The 20,520-nt window shown below is 40.9% G+C and overlaps 5 protein-coding genes across 6 annotated transcripts; 3 read left to right on the forward strand and 2 right to left on the reverse strand.

The window, feature by feature from the left end:
- Positions 1 to 28: 28 nt before the first annotated feature.
- On the reverse strand, positions 29 to 2,486 carry nedd8l (NEDD8 ubiquitin like modifier, like). The gene is made up of 4 exons (XM_083991441.1): positions 2,320 to 2,486; positions 753 to 800; positions 568 to 650; positions 29 to 454 (listed from the first exon to the last, which is right to left on the reverse strand). The coding sequence occupies exons 1-4, from the start codon at positions 2,335 to 2,337 to the stop codon at positions 340 to 342; spliced, it is 264 nt and encodes an 87-aa protein (XP_083847567.1). The 5' UTR covers positions 2,338 to 2,486; the 3' UTR covers positions 29 to 339.
- Positions 2,487 to 3,501: 1,015 nt separating this feature from the next.
- Positions 3,502 to 5,877, forward strand: LOC311000614 (zona pellucida sperm-binding protein 3-like; the record flags this gene model as incomplete). Its single annotated transcript, XM_083991354.1, has 9 exons — positions 3,502 to 3,568; positions 3,652 to 3,842; positions 3,921 to 4,024; positions 4,413 to 4,504; positions 4,582 to 4,762; positions 4,848 to 4,953; positions 5,385 to 5,473; positions 5,609 to 5,700; positions 5,789 to 5,877. The coding sequence occupies 9 exons, from the start codon at positions 3,502 to 3,504 to the stop codon at positions 5,875 to 5,877; spliced, it is 1,011 nt and encodes a 336-aa protein (XP_083847480.1).
- A 1,570-nt stretch (positions 5,878 to 7,447) lies between these two features.
- zp3f.1 (zona pellucida glycoprotein 3f, tandem duplicate 1) lies at positions 7,448 to 9,005 on the forward strand (the record flags this gene model as incomplete). The annotated part of the gene is made up of 8 exons (XM_083991355.1): positions 7,448 to 7,511; positions 7,604 to 7,770; positions 7,853 to 7,956; positions 8,081 to 8,169; positions 8,251 to 8,431; positions 8,518 to 8,623; positions 8,729 to 8,814; positions 8,906 to 9,005. 8 exons carry the CDS (start codon positions 7,448 to 7,450, stop codon positions 9,003 to 9,005), a joined length of 897 nt encoding a protein of 298 aa, XP_083847481.1.
- Positions 9,006 to 12,025: 3,020 nt separating this feature from the next.
- Positions 12,026 to 13,183, forward strand: LOC311000616 (E3 ubiquitin-protein ligase RNF212B-like; the record flags this gene model as incomplete). The annotated part of the gene is made up of 6 exons (XM_083991356.1): positions 12,026 to 12,122; positions 12,259 to 12,311; positions 12,416 to 12,490; positions 12,753 to 12,859; positions 12,949 to 13,051; positions 13,151 to 13,183. The coding sequence occupies 6 exons, from the start codon at positions 12,026 to 12,028 to the stop codon at positions 13,181 to 13,183; spliced, it is 468 nt and encodes a 155-aa protein (XP_083847482.1).
- A 2,582-nt stretch (positions 13,184 to 15,765) lies between these two features.
- Positions 15,766 to 20,039, reverse strand: homeza (homeobox and leucine zipper encoding a). 2 transcript variants are annotated; one of them, XM_083991122.1, is made up of 3 exons: positions 19,598 to 20,039; positions 18,738 to 18,829; positions 15,766 to 18,358 (listed from the first exon to the last, which is right to left on the reverse strand). In XM_083991122.1, exon 3 carries the CDS (start codon positions 18,334 to 18,336, stop codon positions 16,327 to 16,329), a length of 2,010 nt encoding a protein of 669 aa, XP_083847248.1. In that variant the 5' UTR covers positions 18,337 to 18,358; positions 18,738 to 18,829; positions 19,598 to 20,039; the 3' UTR covers positions 15,766 to 16,326. The 2 variants fall into 2 exon arrangements, with proteins under 2 accessions (XP_083847248.1, XP_083847249.1); XM_083991123.1 differs by having other exon boundaries at positions 18,645 to 18,829.
- Between the last annotated feature and the right edge of the window lie 481 nt (positions 20,040 to 20,520).

Consider the following 20,520-nt stretch of genomic DNA (forward strand, 5'->3'; position numbering starts at 1 on the left):
GCGTGTGTATTCGAGGACAACACTTAAATTAACTTCAGCATTTATTCACAAGCAAAAAGACCACAGTGTTCTCAAACTGTCTCTTGTTCTGCATGGGTGCCTGCATCAACTTATCAAACTCAGAAAGCCAATGTGGGATTACGAAAAAACATCTACCAAGGAATAAGAACGTCTTTTTGTTGTTGTTCTTGATCTTTTTTTTTTTTTAATCTTTTTTTTTTCTCTTTTCTTTGCATTGGCCCAGGAGCATGGGATTTTGAATCTCTGTGCTGTAACATGGTTAGATGGTGACAGACACCTAGAGCGTTGGCACTGGGCTGGCCCCACGACAACAGCCACTCATGACGAGGAGCACAGGTGTCTGTGGACCGCTGATCCTCCTCTTAGCGCCAACACAAGATGGAGCACCGAGCCTCCCTGGATCTTGTAGTCTGCTGCCGTCTTCTCATCGTTCCTGAGGAGAGAGGACGAGGTGTTTTTTTTTTTTTAGGGGAGGACACAGGAAGACTAACGGAGCATCAATGCAAACTACAACAAAGCCAGACGGTTCAGGATGGAGGAACTCACATCTGTTTTCCACTGTAGATGAGTCTTTGTTGCTGTGGGGGGATCCCCTCCTTCTCCTCTACCCGCTCTTTAATTCGCTCCACCTTGATACACACACACACACACACACACACAGGACATACAGATATAATACACTGTTGTGTCTTCATTCTGGCTTGTGAGAACAGTTGATGTCATGTCATCACCTTGTCTGTGGGCTCAATGTCGATCTCTATTTCTTTTCCAGTGAGAGTCTGAAACACAGTGTCAACATCATCACATCAGCACCAGATCTGCTTCCTCATTATTTCCAACAGGACTTTTCAGTCAACACAGGAAGAATTCAAAAATCAACTCAGTTATGTATATGAATTTGAACTATCTATTGTTAATATTCTTATTCTAACCGATAATGACCTCAGTCCTGCCAACAGCAGCCGGTGGATTCACCATTCGTAAAGGCACTGGCCACCAAATTAACGAGGATGTACCCTGATGTCGACCCTTCATGTGATAAATGTAAAGGCGCACCTGCCTCACTCCATCACATCTGCCCTACAAAGGCAAAGTGCAGTATCTGTACAAATGCCAAACTGAGAAAAACTGCTTTTTGTGTTTTTCATTGTCAGGTTTAAGCATCAAATTATGAATAACTACCAAGTTTATAATTGATTAGATAAAGGTGGACTGAATTAAATGTATTTTGTAGTTTGTCTTTCTGACCAATTTTGACTGTTTTATGGCAGATACTGCACTTTGCCTTGGTTTTGGTGCAGATACTGCACTTTGCCTTGGTATTAGCTACAGATACGGCACTTTGCCTTGGTTTTACTCCAACGGAATTATAGAGTAAATTCTAGAATGTAGGGAGTACAGTACTCTTTGCAGATACTGCACTTTGCCTTGGTTTCACAGTGCTTTTTGGGATGGACAGCAAAATAAAAAGCCCAATGACTCTGGAAATTTTAGCAGTACCAATGTCAAATTCTACCAGATTGAAGAGAATATGCCACACTTTTGATTGGTCAAAAAAAAAAAAATGGAGATACTGCACTTTGCCTTTGTAGGGCAGACATGTACTGGACATGTCCCTCTGTAGGTAACTTTTGGACATCAGAAACCCTTCATTACCGAGCCCAATAGCCTAATCCATTGACTGGTATTTTTTGGCATTGCTCCAGATTTGGATTTGCCTAAAGCTATTACTCAACTTTCTGGTTTTTGCTTCTTTACTAGCTCGACATGCTACATGTGTCACCTAAGTGGAGGGATCCAGCTCCTCCTTCCCATTCACACTGGCTCAGAGACATGATGTCCTGCATGACTCTAGAAAAGATCAGACACACTATTCGGGGATCAGAGAATAAATTCTATAAAATGTGGCGCCCCTTCTCGGTGTTTTATGAGAACCCCACAACAATAATTTCTAGCCCATCATGTAGTTTGTTCTATGGCTAAAGACTCCGTGAGCTGGTTGTCCTGCTGTGGTGTTGTGTTGTTAGCGAGCTATCAAACAACACAGCGACTACATGACACAGCACAGCAGCCTGTTAGCGGCCGACTGGCTGCTCCTCTCAGTCCCCTGTCCTCCCCGGGCTGAAACCAAACGGTCCAACACAGACTGAGCTTCACCCGAGCCGGACAACAACCTCCCCCTGCCCCGGGGCAACGCTACATTAGCGCAGCGGTCAGTGCAGTTAGCGGGAGACTCAACAACAGAGGCAGCGACGGACCGGCGGAGGAGCGGTGGCGTAGATGAAACGGTGCTCTTACCTTAACTTTGATCAGCATGTTGAATACACAGTATACACTACAAGTTTTTTAAATCACACAAAGTGCTGACTGTCTGAAACACTTCATAAACTAGCGTTTTACAACCTGCTTGTCTGGCTGCTGGAGTTTACTTCCTGTGTCACACGCTAAACGCTCCGGACGTCACGGCCGCGCCGAGGACGAGGAAAAATAGTTCCGCCCGCTCAAACAAAACAACCCTCAACAGCATAAATGCAGCCTATATACTAGCTCTGGAAAAAATAAAGAGACCACTCCCAAAATGATCAGTTTCTCTGGTTGTACTATTTATAGGTATGTGTTTGAGTAAAAAAAAAAAAATTGTTTTATTCTATCAACTACTAACAACATTTCTCCAAAAATTGGAATAAAAATATTGTCATTTAGAGCTTTTATTGGCTGAAAATGACTAAACTAGTCTAAATAACAAAAAATATCAAGTCTTTTCAGACCTTGAATAATAATGATGCAAAGAAAACATGTTCATATTTATTCCTAAACAACACAGCAAGAATGTTTTAACTCAGGAAGAGTTTATAAATCAGTTTTTGTGGGATAATGTCAATGTTTAATCCCAGCAGTGGTTTTTATAATCTTCCTATAAAATCAGATGTGGTTCATCAGTGTCTCATTAAGTAGAATGAGTTGTGTTTGTGTCTTTAAAAAAGAAAAGAAAAGAATGACTGTCATACATGTAGAGATGCTTTTAAGAAACATTTGTGAGAGTGGTCTCATATTTTTTTCCAGAGCTTATATATATTAACGGTTATATATGTAAGCATCATTTAATGATGTAGCTGATCAAACAGGTGTATCATATTTTAGGTAATACTCTGAGTAAAATATTAACCAGTAGGCCTAAGTAATGACTAATTGTCTGTCAAACAGCAGTGGAATAGCTAGAGTAGCTGCCTCTGAAATGTAGCATAAATAGCCTAACCAAAGATTTTAGTCTTTTTTTTTTTCCAAATATAGCCTACTTTACCAAAAAAGCAAATAAACAAACAAAAACCCACTGCATTTGAAAATTAGTAAAATAGAAACCACAAAGTGAATGTAGCCTGATCAAACACCATCCTCCCTTCACAGGTGTTGCTCGTTTAGCTAATTAGGCAGGAAGTGTATAAGGTGAGGCAGCTCCACTGAGCTTTGGATCATTTAGTTATGTTGAGTCATCACTACCTCGGTGTGTTAATCGTTGCTGTTTTTGCAACAACTCTTACAAATGCAGGTAGCCTATTTGGACCTACATGTAGAAATGTACTGATAATATGCAGAAATTGTTTTCTTCTTACCATGAGAGTGTATTTGCAGAAATCAACGTAGTCTGTGAGAAAGATGGGAAGAAGGTGAGAGTCTCATGGACGATCTCTGCGGACCTGGTGCCGTACGCAGCTCGTCTCTTCCTTGGAAGCTGCATGCCATCTCAGCTGAAGGGCTTGCCCACCGGTGAGGGGGAAGCACTGTTCAACTACGGGCTCAATGACTGCAACTTCAAAAAACTGGTAAGGTGCCTGAAATGTATGCGTTAGGTTCTATTCAGCCATAAAGGAAATTTAATAACCGGTTTTCCCTCTGCACAGATAAAAGGAAAGCGACTTATCTATCAGAATGAACTGACTTTCAGGCCACAGGCAAAACCGAAACCTGCCACCTTTGTGTATCCCATCGAGTGTGTCTATAAAAGGTAGAGTATAATTTCTGGTTGAGCCTAACCTTTTTTGGCTCGTGACCCCATTTTGACATCACAAATTTCTGGTGACCCCCGTCAATAAAGATGCACCAGCTCAGATATTTTTATATGCCGCATTTTATTTGAACTCGATTTATATTTGAGAAAGTGAAAGATAGATATACTATAGTTGTTTAAGATTGAGTGTGGTGTTTTTAATCATAATTTTAAAAAGACTAATTTGTTAAAAAAAAAAACAGTAATTTTTAAAATCAATTACTAGACATTTCAGGCGACCCCATTTGAATTCCAGGCGACCCCATGTGGGGTCCCGACCCCAAGGTTGAAAATCACTTCTTTAGTTTAATGCTGAAATGTGAGAAATCTGACTCTTCTGTTTCAGACCTGAGTCGTGGATCCCTCCCTTCCTGAACCCTGGATCAGGTGTTTCTGACGGCCGGGGTGGGCTGGTCTTCCACATGGCTCTCCTTAATGGTGGGTCTTCCTACTGCCAAATACAACACAAGCACATGCAGAGACCCATTCTAACTCTTCTTTACTTTCCCCTACAGAACAGTTGACGGGTTTAGCCAAGACAAATGTCATCCCTCTTGGCTCTTTCATGCCACTGTGGGCAGCAGTGGAACAGAAGTCCCATCAACCTTTGCTGCTGCTGATGGAGGAATGTGTGGCAGCAACAACGCCAGAGCTGCAGCCTGGCAGCCAGGTTTACCCCGTCGTCGGCAACAAGGGGTAGGATACACATACTGGTTAGTGTTCAGTTGTTGTACTGTTGTAGGACATCAGATGGCCAATATAATATTTAAAACTCCTCCAGATGTCTTATGGAAAGCAAGACAGGAAATGCCATGTTCCTTCCTCGATACCACTCGTCTGCCATCATCCTCTACCTGCAGTCCTTCAAGTTTGGCCTTGGACAAGAGGTGAGAGGTTGGCAGATGGTTTATAGCTGCCTGCTACACTGCAAAAACTCAAAATCTTTCCAAGAATTTTTGTCTTATTTCTTGTCAAAATGTCTAATTTCTAGTCAAAACCGATCTCTTTCCACTTACATAAGACTCATCACCTAAAAATTTACTTTTTTTTAAAGATAATTTTCACTTGTTTCAAACAAATTTTCACTTGAAATAAGTAGAAGAATCTGCCAGTGAAAGCAAGTCTTAAAGTGAAAATATGCTTGAAAGACATAAAAAGTGTCTAAAAACAAGCTACTTTTTAATGTGATGAGTCTTATTTTAAGTATGAGATTGTTTTTGACTAGAAATAAGACAAATATTCTTGGTAAGATTTTGAGATTTTGCAGTGTATCAGGAGTATGTCACTCAAACACACTGACTCCTTTTGCACTCCTCAGGTGTACATCCACTGTAAACTTGTTGCATGGGATCCTGAAGTTCTTGACGAGAGCAAGAAAGCCTGCCATTATGTCAAGGAAAGTGGAAGGTAATCATGGTTTAGTTGTGACATTTTGGAAAATACAAGAATTCACTGATGAAGAGAAGGATGATGCCACTCACTTGCCACACGAGCCGTTTTGCTTCATCATACACCCACTACGATTGTTTGTTTGTTTCTCAGCTGGGAACTACTCGATGACCCGTTTCAGAGCTCCTTCTGTAGCTGCTGTGACTCGACCTGCACATCTCGCTCCAAAAGAGGAGCTGAATGGGGTATCATTTCATGGCAGTTTAGATATTTCAAGTTTGTGTTCTTCTCTTTCTTTCCATCAATTTATTTGTCTCCTCTCCCCTTTTGCAGAGTCCCACAGCTGGAGTCACAATTCTGTGTTGGGACCCCTGATCGTTGTGGAGCAGTCGGACACACGGGAGCAGCAATCTGAGCTGTAAAGATAAACTGTTTAAGGTTTCTGGTATGATAGTTGGGATTGGAAAACTAAACATTAAGGATTAAATGTTCTCTGTTTCTTGACAGGATGAACCCACTCTAAGCGTATGGTGACTCTGACCCTGCGCAGTAGTGAAGGGCCAGTAGAAGATGTCTTCTGACTTACAAGATGTTGGGACATGAACTTTACATGATCTTGATTTTTCACATGTGTTAAAATCTACTCTAGTAATGGTCCAAAACATTTGTCTCATCCTCTGATGTACAATAAAACTGGTTAAATTCCTGTTATGATTCTTCTTTAATTCGTCTTTTTAGCAGCAGCTTTGTCCTCTTTCTAGTCTGCTATAATAAACCAGCCAAGAGCACTACAGCTGCTATTCATCACTTTAAGCAGATTTTGGCTGAAATTTTTAATGATGACTTCAGGCTTTACTTTTAAAAATGATATATGCTGCAGTAGTGGGTTTTCTGTGATCATCCCACAACTCTAGGAAATGAGCTGAAATAAAATGTGATCCTTTCAGATCATAGTTGTATATGTCTGCCTGAGGTGTAACCTACAACCTGCCACACCAGTGCAAGTTGTCCAAAGCTTATAAAATCATAACTTGCCCCAGTTTATCATTAGTGTCTGTCTACACTCAAGGCAACTGACCAATTTTTGGTTTTGCACTTGAAGGACTGCCTGAATTATTTATATCTGTGACACTAGATGATACATTTATGACCAGTGGCCTCCAGGTCCTCTGACCCACCTCTCTTGCCAAAGATATGAAAGGATCTATCCACTAAATTCAGACACAACCATTTTTCTTTCCCTAAATTCCTCACAGGTCTCATCCATTTATATCTCAAGCACCAGCAGAGTCTGGACGCGAGTCCTTGAATTTTGATATGACTGATTACACACTGCGCTGTCACACATCATAGGTGTATCGAGATTCCAGACCACATACAAAAGTGACTCGGATCATTACTGAAAATGTCACAGGGATTACCCCCGTTAACCCTGGCATTAATCAGCTGATTCTGAGTCAGGCAGGTTAATGAGAACTATGGACTAAGATGTTCTTAATGTATGGCCCTAAATCATCACTGGCCCTAGTTTGTGGCCCCCAAAACACTCCAAGCACAAACACTATTACTCACACTGCTTACAAGTGAATGAACAGACACATGTTTTTGTATCAAATGAATTGAAGCAGCTGTTTCCCTAAACAACCACACAGAGTGTTTATGCCATACATGTAAATTGAGTGGACACAGGCCCGAGTGCAAAAAAACAATTTTGTCAAAATATGTTAAATTTATAAATCAAATTTTAGTTCTCTAGTGAAGCTGACTTTTTTTTTTTAAATGCACAATAAATCATTCACCTTAAAAGTGCCACTTCACATTGTATTTGAATGACCTGAATTAAAAGTAAAACAAGTTGTCTTACACCTGTTGTAATTAGACTGATGCTGCTGCACCTGAGACTGTTGACACACCAGGTGTAAGATGTTAACTTGATTAGTGGCTGCCAGTCATAAAAGCAGCAGTAGTGTGAGTTTCCACTACTCAGTCATGATGGCTTTCCTTTGGGCAGGTGCTTTGTTCTCGATCCTGGTTGCTGCCGTTTCGGTTAATGCAGGTATTGTTGCTAGTATTTTATAAACAAGTCTGATTCCAACTGTCTGGGTACAAACTTGAGTTTTGTTTTTTCCTGTGTCATATCCCTGACAGACATGAAGCTGGACTGTAGGCCCAACTTTGTGACGCTGGTGTGGACAGAGAGCAGAGCCCAGGCTGACCCGTCACTGTTTCGTCTCGGCAACTGTTTTCCCACCAGCTTCACAGCCCGGGAGGCTGTTTTCAGTGTGGACCTCGATGATTGTAACTTCAGGAGAATGGTGAGTAGACTGATTTAGCTCAGTGCTTTTTTTTAAGTAAACCATATTCTCTACAGCTTGCTGACATTTGTTCCCTTCATAGGTCACAGGAGATCAGCTGATGTATACCAATGATCTGACCTATATTTCTTCTCCTGATTCTCACTTGGTCCCCTTCACTCACCCAGTTGTCTGTGCATATGACAGGTTTGTGTTCATTCTACTTCATCAGTGGATGTTAAAGGACATCAAACTATGTGGGTTTTTTTTATTTATTTAATTTTAGAAATGCATGACAGCTTCTGATCTCAATCTGTTTTACATTGTGTAGGCCAAAAGACTGGTATCCACTTATCTATGATCCTGTGTTTAACACGTATGGTCAAGGAGATCTGGTGTTCCATATTGGGCTTATGAATGGTAGGTGTCGACACACACTAAACCTCAATGGAGCTTGCAGAACAGCCACAATGATAACTCTGTGACTATATGTCTCTCTAGACGACTTCTCAGGCCCTGCTGAATCTACAAGTTTTACCTTGGGCTCCTTTATCCCAATCATGGCCAGTGTGGAGCAGAAAACCCATCAGCCCTTGCTGCTCCTTCTTGAGGAATGTGTGGCAGCTGCCACACCAGAGCTGCAGCCAGAAAGCAATTTATATCCAATAATCACAAATAAGGGGTACTCTCCTGATGATGAGAATTAGTGCAGACTTTTGGCCTGACATGGGCGGGAAACTAACTTTTCTTTCTTTTGCTTTGGCACAGATGTCTTGTGGACAGTAAGACATCTCGCTCAAAATTTGAACCAAGGGAAATATCATCAGAGATCCGCCTATCTCTTCAGGCTTTTAGGTTTGAACTTGGAAATGAGGTAGGCTAACTGTGTGTAAATGCATGTTTCAAAGACAAGGCTTTATCTGTAAATGAAAGAACATTAATTCAGTGCCTTACAACCCCACTTCTCTTCACTCAACAGATGTTTATCCACTGTAAACTTGTGGCTTGGGATCCCATCGATATTGACAACACAAAGAAGACCTGCCACTATGTTAAAGACCATGGGTAAAAGCTTGTAACAAACTGGGACTCAATTTATGCTTTGCACTTTTCTTTGAGGCAAATCATAATTGGTGACATTTCTGCTCTATTTCAGCTGGGAACTTCTGGACAACCCTTCATATAGTAATCTGTGTGACTGCTGTGATTCAAGCTGCAAGTCCAGGAAGATGAGGAGTACAGCCTCAGGTTTGTGAAGTGCAATGTCTGGACTGAACTGGTCTCATTGTAGCCTACTTGCTCTAATGGCACTCTGTATACAGGGAAGTTTGGCGTTGTACAAAAAGCTGTTCTTGGGCCATTTACCATCACAGATGTAAATTCCTGAAGCATCCAAGTGAGAAATGACTTGATTTTATTTGATTAATACATCACTCTGCTTGAACTGCCTTTAAAAAAAAAAAAAAAAATTTTCTTTTCCAGAAATGGCTCCACCTTATGGACTGGCTCCTTCGATCTGAATTGGGTTTTTATTTGATTTTCTGAGCTTCGATGAGCTTTGGTCTTTGTCTCTCTGCATTTCAGATCTGTGGCCATTAAACATTTATCCAAAGATTTGGTCTGTTTGTCTTGTTTTTGAAATGTATTGGGCTAGGTAAGACAACTTGTGAAGGTTTAATAAAAAAAAAAAAAAGCCAGTATACATGGAAAATAATTGTGACTTCAGTTTTAACATGGCCTACCAGAGGTTCAGACGGCACTGTCCGTTGGAGATGCAAACGGTTATAGGCTTCTCCTTATTTTGCAGTTGATCCTGTAATCCACTCTGCAACATGTCACAAGCTGGTTTGACAGATAAAACTGGTCTGGCAAATATTAATGAAAGCAATAAGGCTATATGTCCTTTTTGGGAAAGGCATCTGCAACCAATTCTCTCAAAAGAAATGGTTGCACATCCACATTAAGGTTATTTTACTCTTGTCTCTTTTGTTGGATTTCTCCTAAATCACAAGTTAACATGCTACTGTGACATAGGCTACTGTGTGCTTGTTATGTCAGGTATCATTGTAAAGCTCTCTCTCCTGAACAATTATGTAGGGTAGGCTTGTAAATTGTCATTTCCTTTGTATCACAACCAAACAATCTATGGAATTGTACAGTCTTTAAGGCCTTTTTCTCAATGAGTTTTTCCTCATACTCTGGGCCTGAAATCTCCACTTCAGCAGCACTTACAGACACCAAACCTTTTTATGCCTGTCTTCTGAAGGTTTTTTACAGAGGGGATTGTTGATATATCATTCAAAGCCTGATTTATACATTTCCTAACATGCCTGGTGACATTTTCTCATTTACAAAGTGATAGCTAAACAGAGATATCCAAAATCCCCTCTGTAAAAACTTCTGACTTGTCAACAAAATAAAACAATTTTGAAAGGGGCTTTAGCCTATCCATTTTTCAGATTTCAGTTCTGGAAATATATGCAAATTAGCACATATTTCATCAGATATTACCTCATTTACATATTTAAATATAAAATTTGACAAAACTTGTAATACAAAAAATATTTGTCTTAAAGCAGAAGTAAGCGGAATGTTTGTGTTAATATAAGTCTTCAATAGTTATATCTTCTGACAGCAATCACTTACATAGAGTGTTTGGTCCGAAACTGGTCTGTCAGTCGATCTGCTCTGCTGTAAGCCGAGGAGAAAACTTCTTGTATACTTCCTTGTATCCTACAACCTTTATCCACTGAGGAGAGAGAACGGCATGAAGGGCTAAGGGATGTGCGTGAATGTCGTAGGGACGAGAGGACGGGGACTGCTAACTCAGCCAAAACGACTGGATCGCTTACTTCTGCTTTAAGTGATAAACTTGGGAAGTTTCATCATGATGATATCTGTTATTTAATTTTTTTTACCCTATTCACCTGTATCTCCCCTTAAAAAATACTGTTTACAACCTGAGACCAAGGCCAGCAAGAGCGAGGGGAAAACACTTTTTTTTTTTTTTTTTTTAGGGGAAAACACCGGAAAACACTTATCATTAAACCGTCCTCGTACGTCACTCATAACGGAAAACGCACGAGCCACACTTATTATATTTGAGCCGTGGTGGACTGCTGAGCTGAGCATAGAAACGTTTCTATATCCATGCTGCTGAGCGTCTGAACGTCAACTTCTTCTGAGCACGGTCAGGGTAATGTAATAACTCAAAAAGGCTAACATTTCCTAAGTCATGTTGTGAAAGTTTCGAATGGGCAACTTTGTTGTCTTGTCAGCATGTAGCTAAGTTACTGTTGGTTAGCTAGCAAGCAAACTCTGCTAATATGTCATGGCAACCGCTGGACCGAAAAACATGAAAACCAGCGGTATACGGTATAACCATAGGTATAACTGAGCTGTGTGTATTGCGTAGGCAGCGTTTCATTTTCATTTTTTGATTTATTTCATTCATGGTATACATACTTCACATGGTGGCACATATTTACATAATGTACACATCACCATAAATGAAATGGAGCAGCATGAAGAAAAACTTATAGTACCTGCCCCTCTCTATTTACATTGGCTTACTATCAACATCAATATTATACTCTATTTCAAAAAAATAAAGATGATGAAACATAATAACAAGAAAACAAACAAGCGAAATAGCAGTGGACACCACTAGTCTATCTATCTTTTCTTTTTTCCTTTCTTTTTCTCTTTCTCCTTTTTTGTAGGCGCTTATCTTTTCTTTTTTAAACATTTTCTTTAACTGAGATATACTTGTACAACTTTTCAGTTCCTTGCTTTGTGAATGCCATAGTTTTACACCTGCAACAGAAATACACATTTGTTTTAAGCTTAGCCTTGCAAATGAATGTTTAAAATCAAGTTTCAGTCTGTTGTCCTCTTCCTCCAGTTTGAACAAGTTCTGTAAATGTTCTGGTAATGATCTGTTCTTTGCTTTACACATTATTTTTAAGATCTGAAGTTCTACTAAATCGGCCACTTTCAATAACTAATGTTGTTGCATGGGGTTGCAGGGGCGGTTTAAGCCAGTCAAGCTCTACCACACTAAACAGGGAAAGCCATTTATTAATACACGGTCATTATGCTGATGGAAAAAGAAAAAGAGGCTAGCCTCGTTAGCAAAAGTACAAACAAGTGTTTTATGTAAACTATGTTCTTCACACCTAATTATGATCACCTATGAAATATTAATATTTCAGGCAACATTGAAAAATAATCACATATGTGAGTTTGTGCTTATTTGCAGAAGAGGCAGCCCACAATGGACTGGTTCCACTGTAACATGTGCTTCAAGAGGAGCGGGTCGAAGTTTGCTGTGTCCAGCTGTGGCCACATCTGCTGTGAAGCATGCATTAAAAGTAAGACAATTATCTATCTGCTCTGGCTCCCAAGTTAAATTTTCGCCCACTTTTTAAACTAATTATCTCAGACTCTCAGACCACACACCATGTGATAAAAAAGTTCACCCCCCAGTGATGATGTCTTTTCTCTCAGAGCAGTGCAGCATATGTGGAGCCACCTGCAGTTATCTGACCATCACTGATCAGGTTGGTGAGTCGGACATATTCACTGTGGATAACTGTCTCATGCCACCTACAGAGGATATCGTCACACAGCCAATACATTATACATGCACACATTTCTATTTCAGATGAAGCCACAGGAAAAAGTTTTTTTCAAGGACCCCGTGAAGCTCATCCAGTCACGGGTGGAACACATATCACAGGTCTGTCTCCTCTGTGCAGCATGCACCCTGAGCTCCGTCACGTCAGTCCATTTTAATTGCTATACCAGGATTTTAAATGTCAGAGCAGTGGGTGAGTCATTCAGCATGAGACCAAAAGATTAAAAGCTTCACTTTAGCATCACCATGCTTTAAGATCATTTGGGAATCTCTGACCTCTCCTATCCACAAGGTAAAGTTGATCCATGCGGTATTTTACTTTGACTGAAAGAATCTTTAATAGTGATGTCTTCATGCTCCTCAGGTTGCACTGTTTCAGCGGACACAGATGGAGAGAGTCTCAGCACACTTCAAACACAAGTCTGCTGAATTGGATGTGCGTCTGAAGGAAGTCAGTGAGCAGGGCTACAGGTGATTTCAGTGTCTGTTGCTGTTTCCTGGTGGCTGTGCAATTAAAACCGTGTTTACAACAGTATCCTCCTCATTTCTGTTATCGTAAGGCAACTCTCCGAGCTGAAAAGAGAGAATACAATCTTGAAAAGGGAACTTTCAGAGCTGAAAAGAGAAACTGCTGAGTTAAAAAAGCCACTTTCTCAGAGAAGGGTAAATGTTCCAAAACTTTGTTGAAAACATTTAAACAGTCATTTTAAAGTTGGTGCATCAAATGTCTCATTTACTCTGAACAATTTCTGCTTGGAACAGGTTTCTCCAGGACAGTTTCAAACAGATGGGTAAAAAAGTCAAAGAACCCCCTGAATAATCATGTATTAAACACTGTTCAGCATTTAACTTGTTAAAATGATTGAATATACACTGAATTATGTTATTTTCTGTTATATAGTGCTCAAAGGACAACACTTCCCGTGGCTGTCACCTCCCCAGGTAAAATTTTAAGTTGAACTGTTGATTATGTTTTAAATGTCAGCCAATTTTATGTTAATTTGAAGACGAAGTATACATCTTTTTGTTTTACCAGTTACCCCTCGTTCAAGAACAATCAGGTATGCATTTCATTCTCTTTTGACTCCATTATCACATTTCCCTACTGAAGAAAATATCTTCAGCTCAGATATGTTGTGTCTTCCTCAGTCAGTTTGGCTCAGCAGAGTCCCAGGGGTGGGCCAGAGACAGGGTTCCTATTCTCTCCTCCCACGCAGTAAGTCTTTATATAATGTTCTCTTGACTTAGATGAATGTTTTAGTTTAAAAACATTGAAAAATAAACACAGAATATACATGTATAGTTCAAGTCCTGTTCAACCTTTAAAGTCCCTTGTTGGCGTAATAATTACTGCAAAAAAGGGGGGGGAAAGCCTCATGGCCCACTTACTGGCTTTTGCTAGAACTACATCTCATTGTCTCCCTCTGTGGATACAGTTTGTTCCCTTCTCGTGAATATACCATGATCATGATACGTGAGAAAACTTGGACAGAGTGAACTTCATCCCTTGATGAAGACAGTGGAATGAGGTTGAAAGTTTTATATATAAAAAAAAAGTTAGCAAGTGGATCATGATTGGAGATTTTCTTTGTCAAATGGCTTTTTCTGGGGTCAGCATTGCAGCACATTTGATAAGTAATTACACATTTATAGATCAGGTCCTTGTTAGTAAACATGATAGACTGCTACAGACTGTTGTATGTAGAATTCTACAAACTTTTTAATCCTTTTAGCAAAAGATTAAAACTTTACACCCTCTTCTGTTTTTGCCAGACTCCTGGATCAGCTACATCTATTTCCAGCCATAGTTCTCATAATGAATATGCACACAGTAAGTCCACACAGGTTGCATAAATGCTTTTCTTTCTCCGATATGGGCTCTGTTGTTAAACTGAGTACACTCACTACATCCAAAACTAAAGTTTTCCTTTCTTCTTTTTTTTTTTTTTTTTTTTTTACAATTTTATAAAGGAACACCCACAGCCTTCAGCACCTCTACAAGGTAAGAAATGATGTCCAAATAACTCTACCATGCCAAAGCATCTTGATGTGAAGATTTCCTCATGTAGTTGCTGAGTAAGTACATTTCTGTTGCCCTCAGAACTCAGCATCAGACTCCTGTTTTCCAGTTCCCTTTCATGAGTGGATTATCAATTCGGTCTCCCAGGCACTGATAAAACAGCAGAGTGCCAGTGACGTTCTTGTTGTTCTTGTTGTCAGAACTGTCCTAACATGTTCAGATAAATTAGTTTTCACCTAGAAACAGTTGGCACAAGTGCTGAGACACTGTGTAATTTAGATATTTCATAATTATTAATCTTACATGGACATTGTACCCATGTTACCATGTCATTATTTTGTTGAGGAATTAAACTGTGACATGACGACACATTTTAGCAGCATTGTTTTCTAAAGCATTTGTTCACATTACTTTCAGTCACTTACTTTGTTTTGCTCACAACACAGAAATTACATCGACAGTTTGATCACTCATAATAAACTGGATTCACTACATCACACAAAAACCATTGCTGGCACACATGGTTATAAATGCAAAACCTTTACTGGCTTCCAGTGACACATTTGTGAAATGAGATTTTTTTTCAAAGTGTGAAAAAGTACATTGAAACCACCTATAAAGGTGGAAACAAAGTGTTATGGACATTGCCTCACAGCATGACACTTGCATTAACCTTTCATGACTAATAGGATGACAAAATAGTGATGCACACTGCTTTGTCAACGGTCTGGTTGCCTAACCTCCGTCCAGACATTTCTAGGGAACTATGCTCCGACTCTCCTGCAGGTCAACTTCTGCCCTTCTGCGTGTATTTTTGCACCACACAGCAATGTATGAGATAACTAATGAATACATGAATAAAGAATTCATTTTTAAACTATAATTAATAATCTGAGTTGACAGAAACAGAATGGTATTTTTCCTTTGGATTAAAACCCATTGCTACTTACACAATATATGGACCCCCTTTTGTTGTCTACTTTGCCTATGTTTTAAATCATCAAGTCACACTCTACACCTATTAAGACAAAAGAGAAACATACTGACTGAATCAATTACGGCTAATCAAAATTGAAAAAGTCAGTTCTGATATATTAATGTGACTGCTGCTCCCCTGACACTGCTAACCTTTACTATTAAAAGTAGTTAAATGTAAATGACAAGCAAATTATTCTAATGGTAAATCATATTACAAGACTAAAAGAACATCAGGAATGTATTTTAGAGTGTGCTGTAGACTGTCAAATTAGATGGAACATTATTTTTAGTTTTCAACAGATATGACTGAAAGGGTTTTCTTGTTAATAGATCAAGAATGACACTGTCTAGTTCTGAATTCATCTTTTGAAAAAGAATTGGTTTTAATGAACATAATGGCAGCAGGCTCTAAAACCAAAGTGCAAGATGTCATTTTAAAGTGTACATGTCCAGTGTGCTTCTCATGATAAGGAATTATTGGCTGTAAAGGAATGATGACACACAGTGATCAGTCAACATATTCATAAACATAAACATATTCTGGAGCAGTTACTTATCCGCTATACTCAGGTACCAAAAGTACAACCAGTTTAAATTATACTGCTACAATAGCATACTAGAAAATCTGTAGTAGTGATATCTAAACAAAAATAATAAGCTCAAAAATATCGCAAACCAGTGTACAAGTTACTGTTCTATTTACAGCAACACAGGCAGCACAATTATAATTCAAGTCCAAATATATTAGGATAAGCAAGAAATGCAGCATATATAAAAACGCAAACCTGATTTAGGGCTTGTACTGGGAAGACTGGATGTTTCAAACCTGCCTCAATTTAAAGCAATTTAAACCAAAGTAATAACTATGCTTGTTGGTGCAAAGGATGTGAGGAGCACTCCACCTACACTGATAAACGTTCTAAAGTCCTGTTCCAGTGTCTCAATCAGTAACAATAGGTTCTTGGTCAGTCTCCCCAACATCCTGAGTTGCAAACCAGTCTCGCACTTGCTGGTAGCTCATTCTTGATTTCTTGCATAGGGTGTCAAGGTCTTTTTCATGTAGTGAGCCTGTTGAAAGGTAATACGCTATCAATGGCTGGGTGTCAGGAGAATCTGTACTTGTTCCATTTGCTTGAGACTTTCGTTTGCGGCTACCCCCAACTCGATTAGATATCCCAGAGCCACTTCCATTAGTTAAACCACTGCTACTTTGCTGGGCAGCCAGTTCTGCCAAGAACTGGTCACGGACTCCCTTCACCCAGCGTAGCTGGCCATTTTTGACAGCATACCGTGTGTCACCAAACCACTGAATGACATCTGCTCTGGGTAAACCTGTAAGCTTAACAAGTTCAGTGTAATCGTCACTCTTGGGCCACTGGCAGCGCAAGAAGTGCTGCTTTAACACATCCAGCTGCTCCTTGGTCTTTCTTGGTCGCCCAGCAGGAGTAAGAGCAGGAGATGTGGATGCAGATGAGGAAGCCCCTGAGACGCGCAAGGGTGTTTGTGAAGGACTTGCTTTGGCCGAGTGGGGTGACTTCTTTGATGTACTATTGCTGTTTGAAAGCGGTTTAGTAGGTGAGGCAGTCGGTGGTGGGGTGCCAGAGGTGGAAGAGAATGGGGAGGATTTTAAGGTGTCTGATGATTCCTGTGGAACATCTGGCTCAACCTTGCAGGTCTTGGTCAATTGTAAGGGTTGCTCCTCACTTTGCTCCTCATCTTTAAAACTGTCACCATCACCAGAAAGTTCCTCCATAGCATCAGACTCTTCTGCCTCAAGACCCTTATCCCCAAATGCTTCCAGGGTGTTGGACAAAAAGGTCTGAAAGAAATGTGAATTTTTAGCCCCGTTGCTACGGGCTCCCTCACTGCCCTTCACACTGTTAAGATGACGAGTCTTTTGAGTAATAAGTGGTAGAGGTTGAGTTTGTTGATCATGTTTACCCCCAACAGCAGTGTGTTTAGAATAGCTCTGGGCTGCTGCCAGGCTTCCTCGGCCAACCCTAAGCTGGTAACGGCTGTCACTGAACCATTTACGAATGTCATTGCGGCTCAGCCCAGTTTCTTCCTGCAAACGTCTTAGCTCTGCCTCTGCAGGCCAATTCTCTCTCAGGAAGCTCTTTCGAAGAGCGGCGAGCTGAGCCTTAGACTTTTTGTAGCGCCCATGGCGGTGCTGTTGTGAAGATGACTCCGAAAGGTCAAGGGTGACATCAGTTGCTGTACTTGCTGGTGCGTCTGCTGGTGGGCGGTAGAAGTATGAATCCTGAGGAGGTGGAAGAGTGGAACTGAAACATGGGACAGAGGGTTTGGCTGGTTTATAGGAATCTGGTGACTCACACTTTGGTTTCATTTTCTGGGGAGTTAAACTGGAGGGAACACTCTCCACTTCATTGCTCTCCTTTTCCTCATTTGCCGGTTCCTCACAAATTTCACTCTTATCCTTTACATTGGCTTCCTCATTTGTTTCAGTAGAGTCGGCACAAAGCTCAGGCACTGCCAGCTTCCGCCGTGTCTCCTCTATCTCCTCTGAAGACCAGCTGATGCCATATTTAATTCTCTGCACCATAAACCACACTTTGACTTTGTCCAGTGGCAAGGAACATTGCCGGGCCAGGGTGCTAACCTCACGGGATGATGGGTATGGAAATAAGTTAAAGGCTTGGACCAGCTCTGGGATTGTGTCAAGTTCACGGGTCTGATCAGACTGTGTCCATACTAATTTCAGTCCTTCTGACACCAGAGGCAGACACACAACAGAGTTGTGGTTAGTGGTGAAACTAGCCACACCGCTTGCGTTACTCTCTGCTGAGCTAGCAGAGTGGCGCAAATCCTTGGAGGGCCGTTTAGCTATTAGCTTTCCTTCACATTCTGTCTTTGTTGCTTTTCCTTCAAAGGACTCCTTCAGGCCCACAAGTAGTCCATTTCTGCCATTGTGTTCAGTGTAGGTTGCCATCTGGGACGTCAAAATCTTTCACCTAAAAGAGAGACACAAACAGCAAGTTAGTTGTTGAGATGTTTTTCTTGTCTTCAGAATACATAGCTGCAGGGAAAAAACAAGATTTCTTCTGAAGAACACAGTCAAGTGTACAGGGTATAATGTTTTTAAAAAGTTTCTGTTCTCATTCATTCTCAAAGTCAATTATCTGACAGCTGTTTCCCCTTCCCCCCTACTTTACACCCCTTTTCTTAACTCCCAGTGAAACTAGTCGTATACTCTCGGTCCAGACTGGGTTCCCCTCCCCCCAAAGTGTGGTGACTGACTTTTGTTATGTGTGAGTGGGGGGATCGGCCACAAAGGGTGGGAGCGTGTGGAATGGGCATCTATGAAAAATCCATCACAGTCTACTTTCTCACCCCTTCCCAGTCGGGCTTTGTTCCACTTCCAAGTACTCAGTCCCAAAAGATAAGTGTAGCCTCCTCACAAAGGCCGACGCCACAACAGAAACCTGTGGAGGGAGAAAATTAGTTACATTAGTCATACTCAAGTTTAAGTCTAAACATGCTACAAACTTAGTGTTGAATATAAAATATTCCCAAAGAAAAGTGGTTTGAAAAATAAAATACTTTTTTTTTTTTTTTGCCCAAGCAACAGGTGTTGGACCAGCACCTCAACATATGACAATAGATACTCAGTGAAAGAGCCAGAAGCCTACAGGGAAATATGATTCAGATTTTACTTTTTACCCAGGAAAGACATCTTTATCCCCACTGCAGTCTTATCGGTACCTATTTATATGTTGTTTGTAACTACTGAGTGGACAGTGCCTTATAAATAACTGTATCCTCTTCATTTTTGGAAGGAGTTGTTGATTTGGTCAACAGAGGAAATGTTGCGCATTTAGTTAGGTGGTTACGCCATTACGATTTAGGTCGCTCGAGCCACGCAAGAAATGTTCAAGTGTACCAAAAACATAGCTAACAATCATGAGATTATTGTATTAGTCAGCCGTGACACACTGAACCCACAGGGATGAGCTCACTCGGCGGCCTCCCCCCTGCCTCTTTCATATTTTTTAATCGTAATTACGCTGCGAGAGTTTTCACACAGCGTCTTTGTTTTAGAGTAACAAAGCTGTAAAAGTTGCTCCCTGGGCCACTGGTAATAGCGGTCCAGTGTCTCCCCCCTTTATGGCGTACTAACTAAAAACGCTTCACACTGCACAGGCGCACTTCGCCATCAGACACGCTTCAGTGAAACATAAAAATAAACTTACCGAAAATGCCCAAAAAACAACCCTTTCTCCCCGAAGTCCGTTTAAGCGAAGGGGAAACAAAGGGAAGCCAGAGTTTTCCTCTCTGCCTCTCCGCTTTTTTATGGCCGAAGTTTAGATGAAGCCCAGGGAAACAATACCGTCTGTCTGTCTGTTTGACCCTTGTCTTATTTATCAAGCACCTCGACGATTTACGGGCGGAATACAAAGATGCGAAGCGACCAAGTTTGTCGCTTTTCGCGCGAGTTCAGTCGTCGGCTGATTATTCTCGCCGTGGAGGGTTTCGGGTCTGTAAATCCGTTAGGTTCGGGGTTGAATCGGAGTCGCCGTTACTTCGTCCTCCTCGGTCTGTCCGTTGTTGCTTTTGTTCTTTAACTGAGAAGTGTTTCCCCCTGTCCGGCCAGATCGAGGCGAGGCGGAGCTGAGGACCAGGAAGCCCAGAAGGCCCAACGACTCTCCCACAGTGGCGGTGGGTGGGTGTGCCAGTCTGGGAGAGCAGACCGTGGATTGGAGGGAGGAGGCGCTTGTATAATAAATCCGTGGCAGTAGGCTAAACATTTTCACGTCAACCACCCACCCGCACCCCCCTTTACCAGGGCCACAACACATCTGAGAGGGGTTTCAATGAGAATCTTTATCCTCTTGAATTTAAACACCGCATTCACTCAGCTGGAATGAATAACAGCGTTTTTCAGTGTTTATGTTGGGATCTCTTTTGCAAGACCCCCCCGAGGTCCTTGAATTTAAGCATTAGAGCTTATTCAGATTTAACAACATACAACCATTGCTAGCATTAAGCATAATTTTAGATTTCAAATACAGATTGCACCAATTTTGAAGCAATGATGCATTTAGGCATGCTACTAAATTATAAGCAAAGACCAGAATCATTATTAAATGCAGTACGGTATGGCCTTTCAAACCTT

This window comes from Trachurus trachurus (genome assembly GCF_905171665.1).
Source record: "Trachurus trachurus genome assembly, chromosome: 17".
NCBI classification, from domain to species: Eukaryota; Metazoa; Chordata; class Actinopteri; order Carangiformes; family Carangidae; genus Trachurus; species Trachurus trachurus.

Bases quoted from the DNA above. Each gene is read 5' to 3' on its own strand.
- nedd8l (XM_083991441.1), bottom strand. The intron at 651-752 runs GTGATGACATGA...GTGTGTATCAAG, and splicing joins ACATTGAGCCCACAGACAAG to GTGGAGCGAATTAAAGAGCG. The intron at 455-567 runs GTGAGTTCCTCC...CTCTCTCCTCAG, and splicing joins ATCTACAGTGGAAAACAGAT to GAACGATGAGAAGACGGCAG.
- homeza (XM_083991122.1), bottom strand. From the start codon at position 18,336: ATGGCAACCTACACTGAACACAATGGCAGAAATGGACTACTTGTGGGC.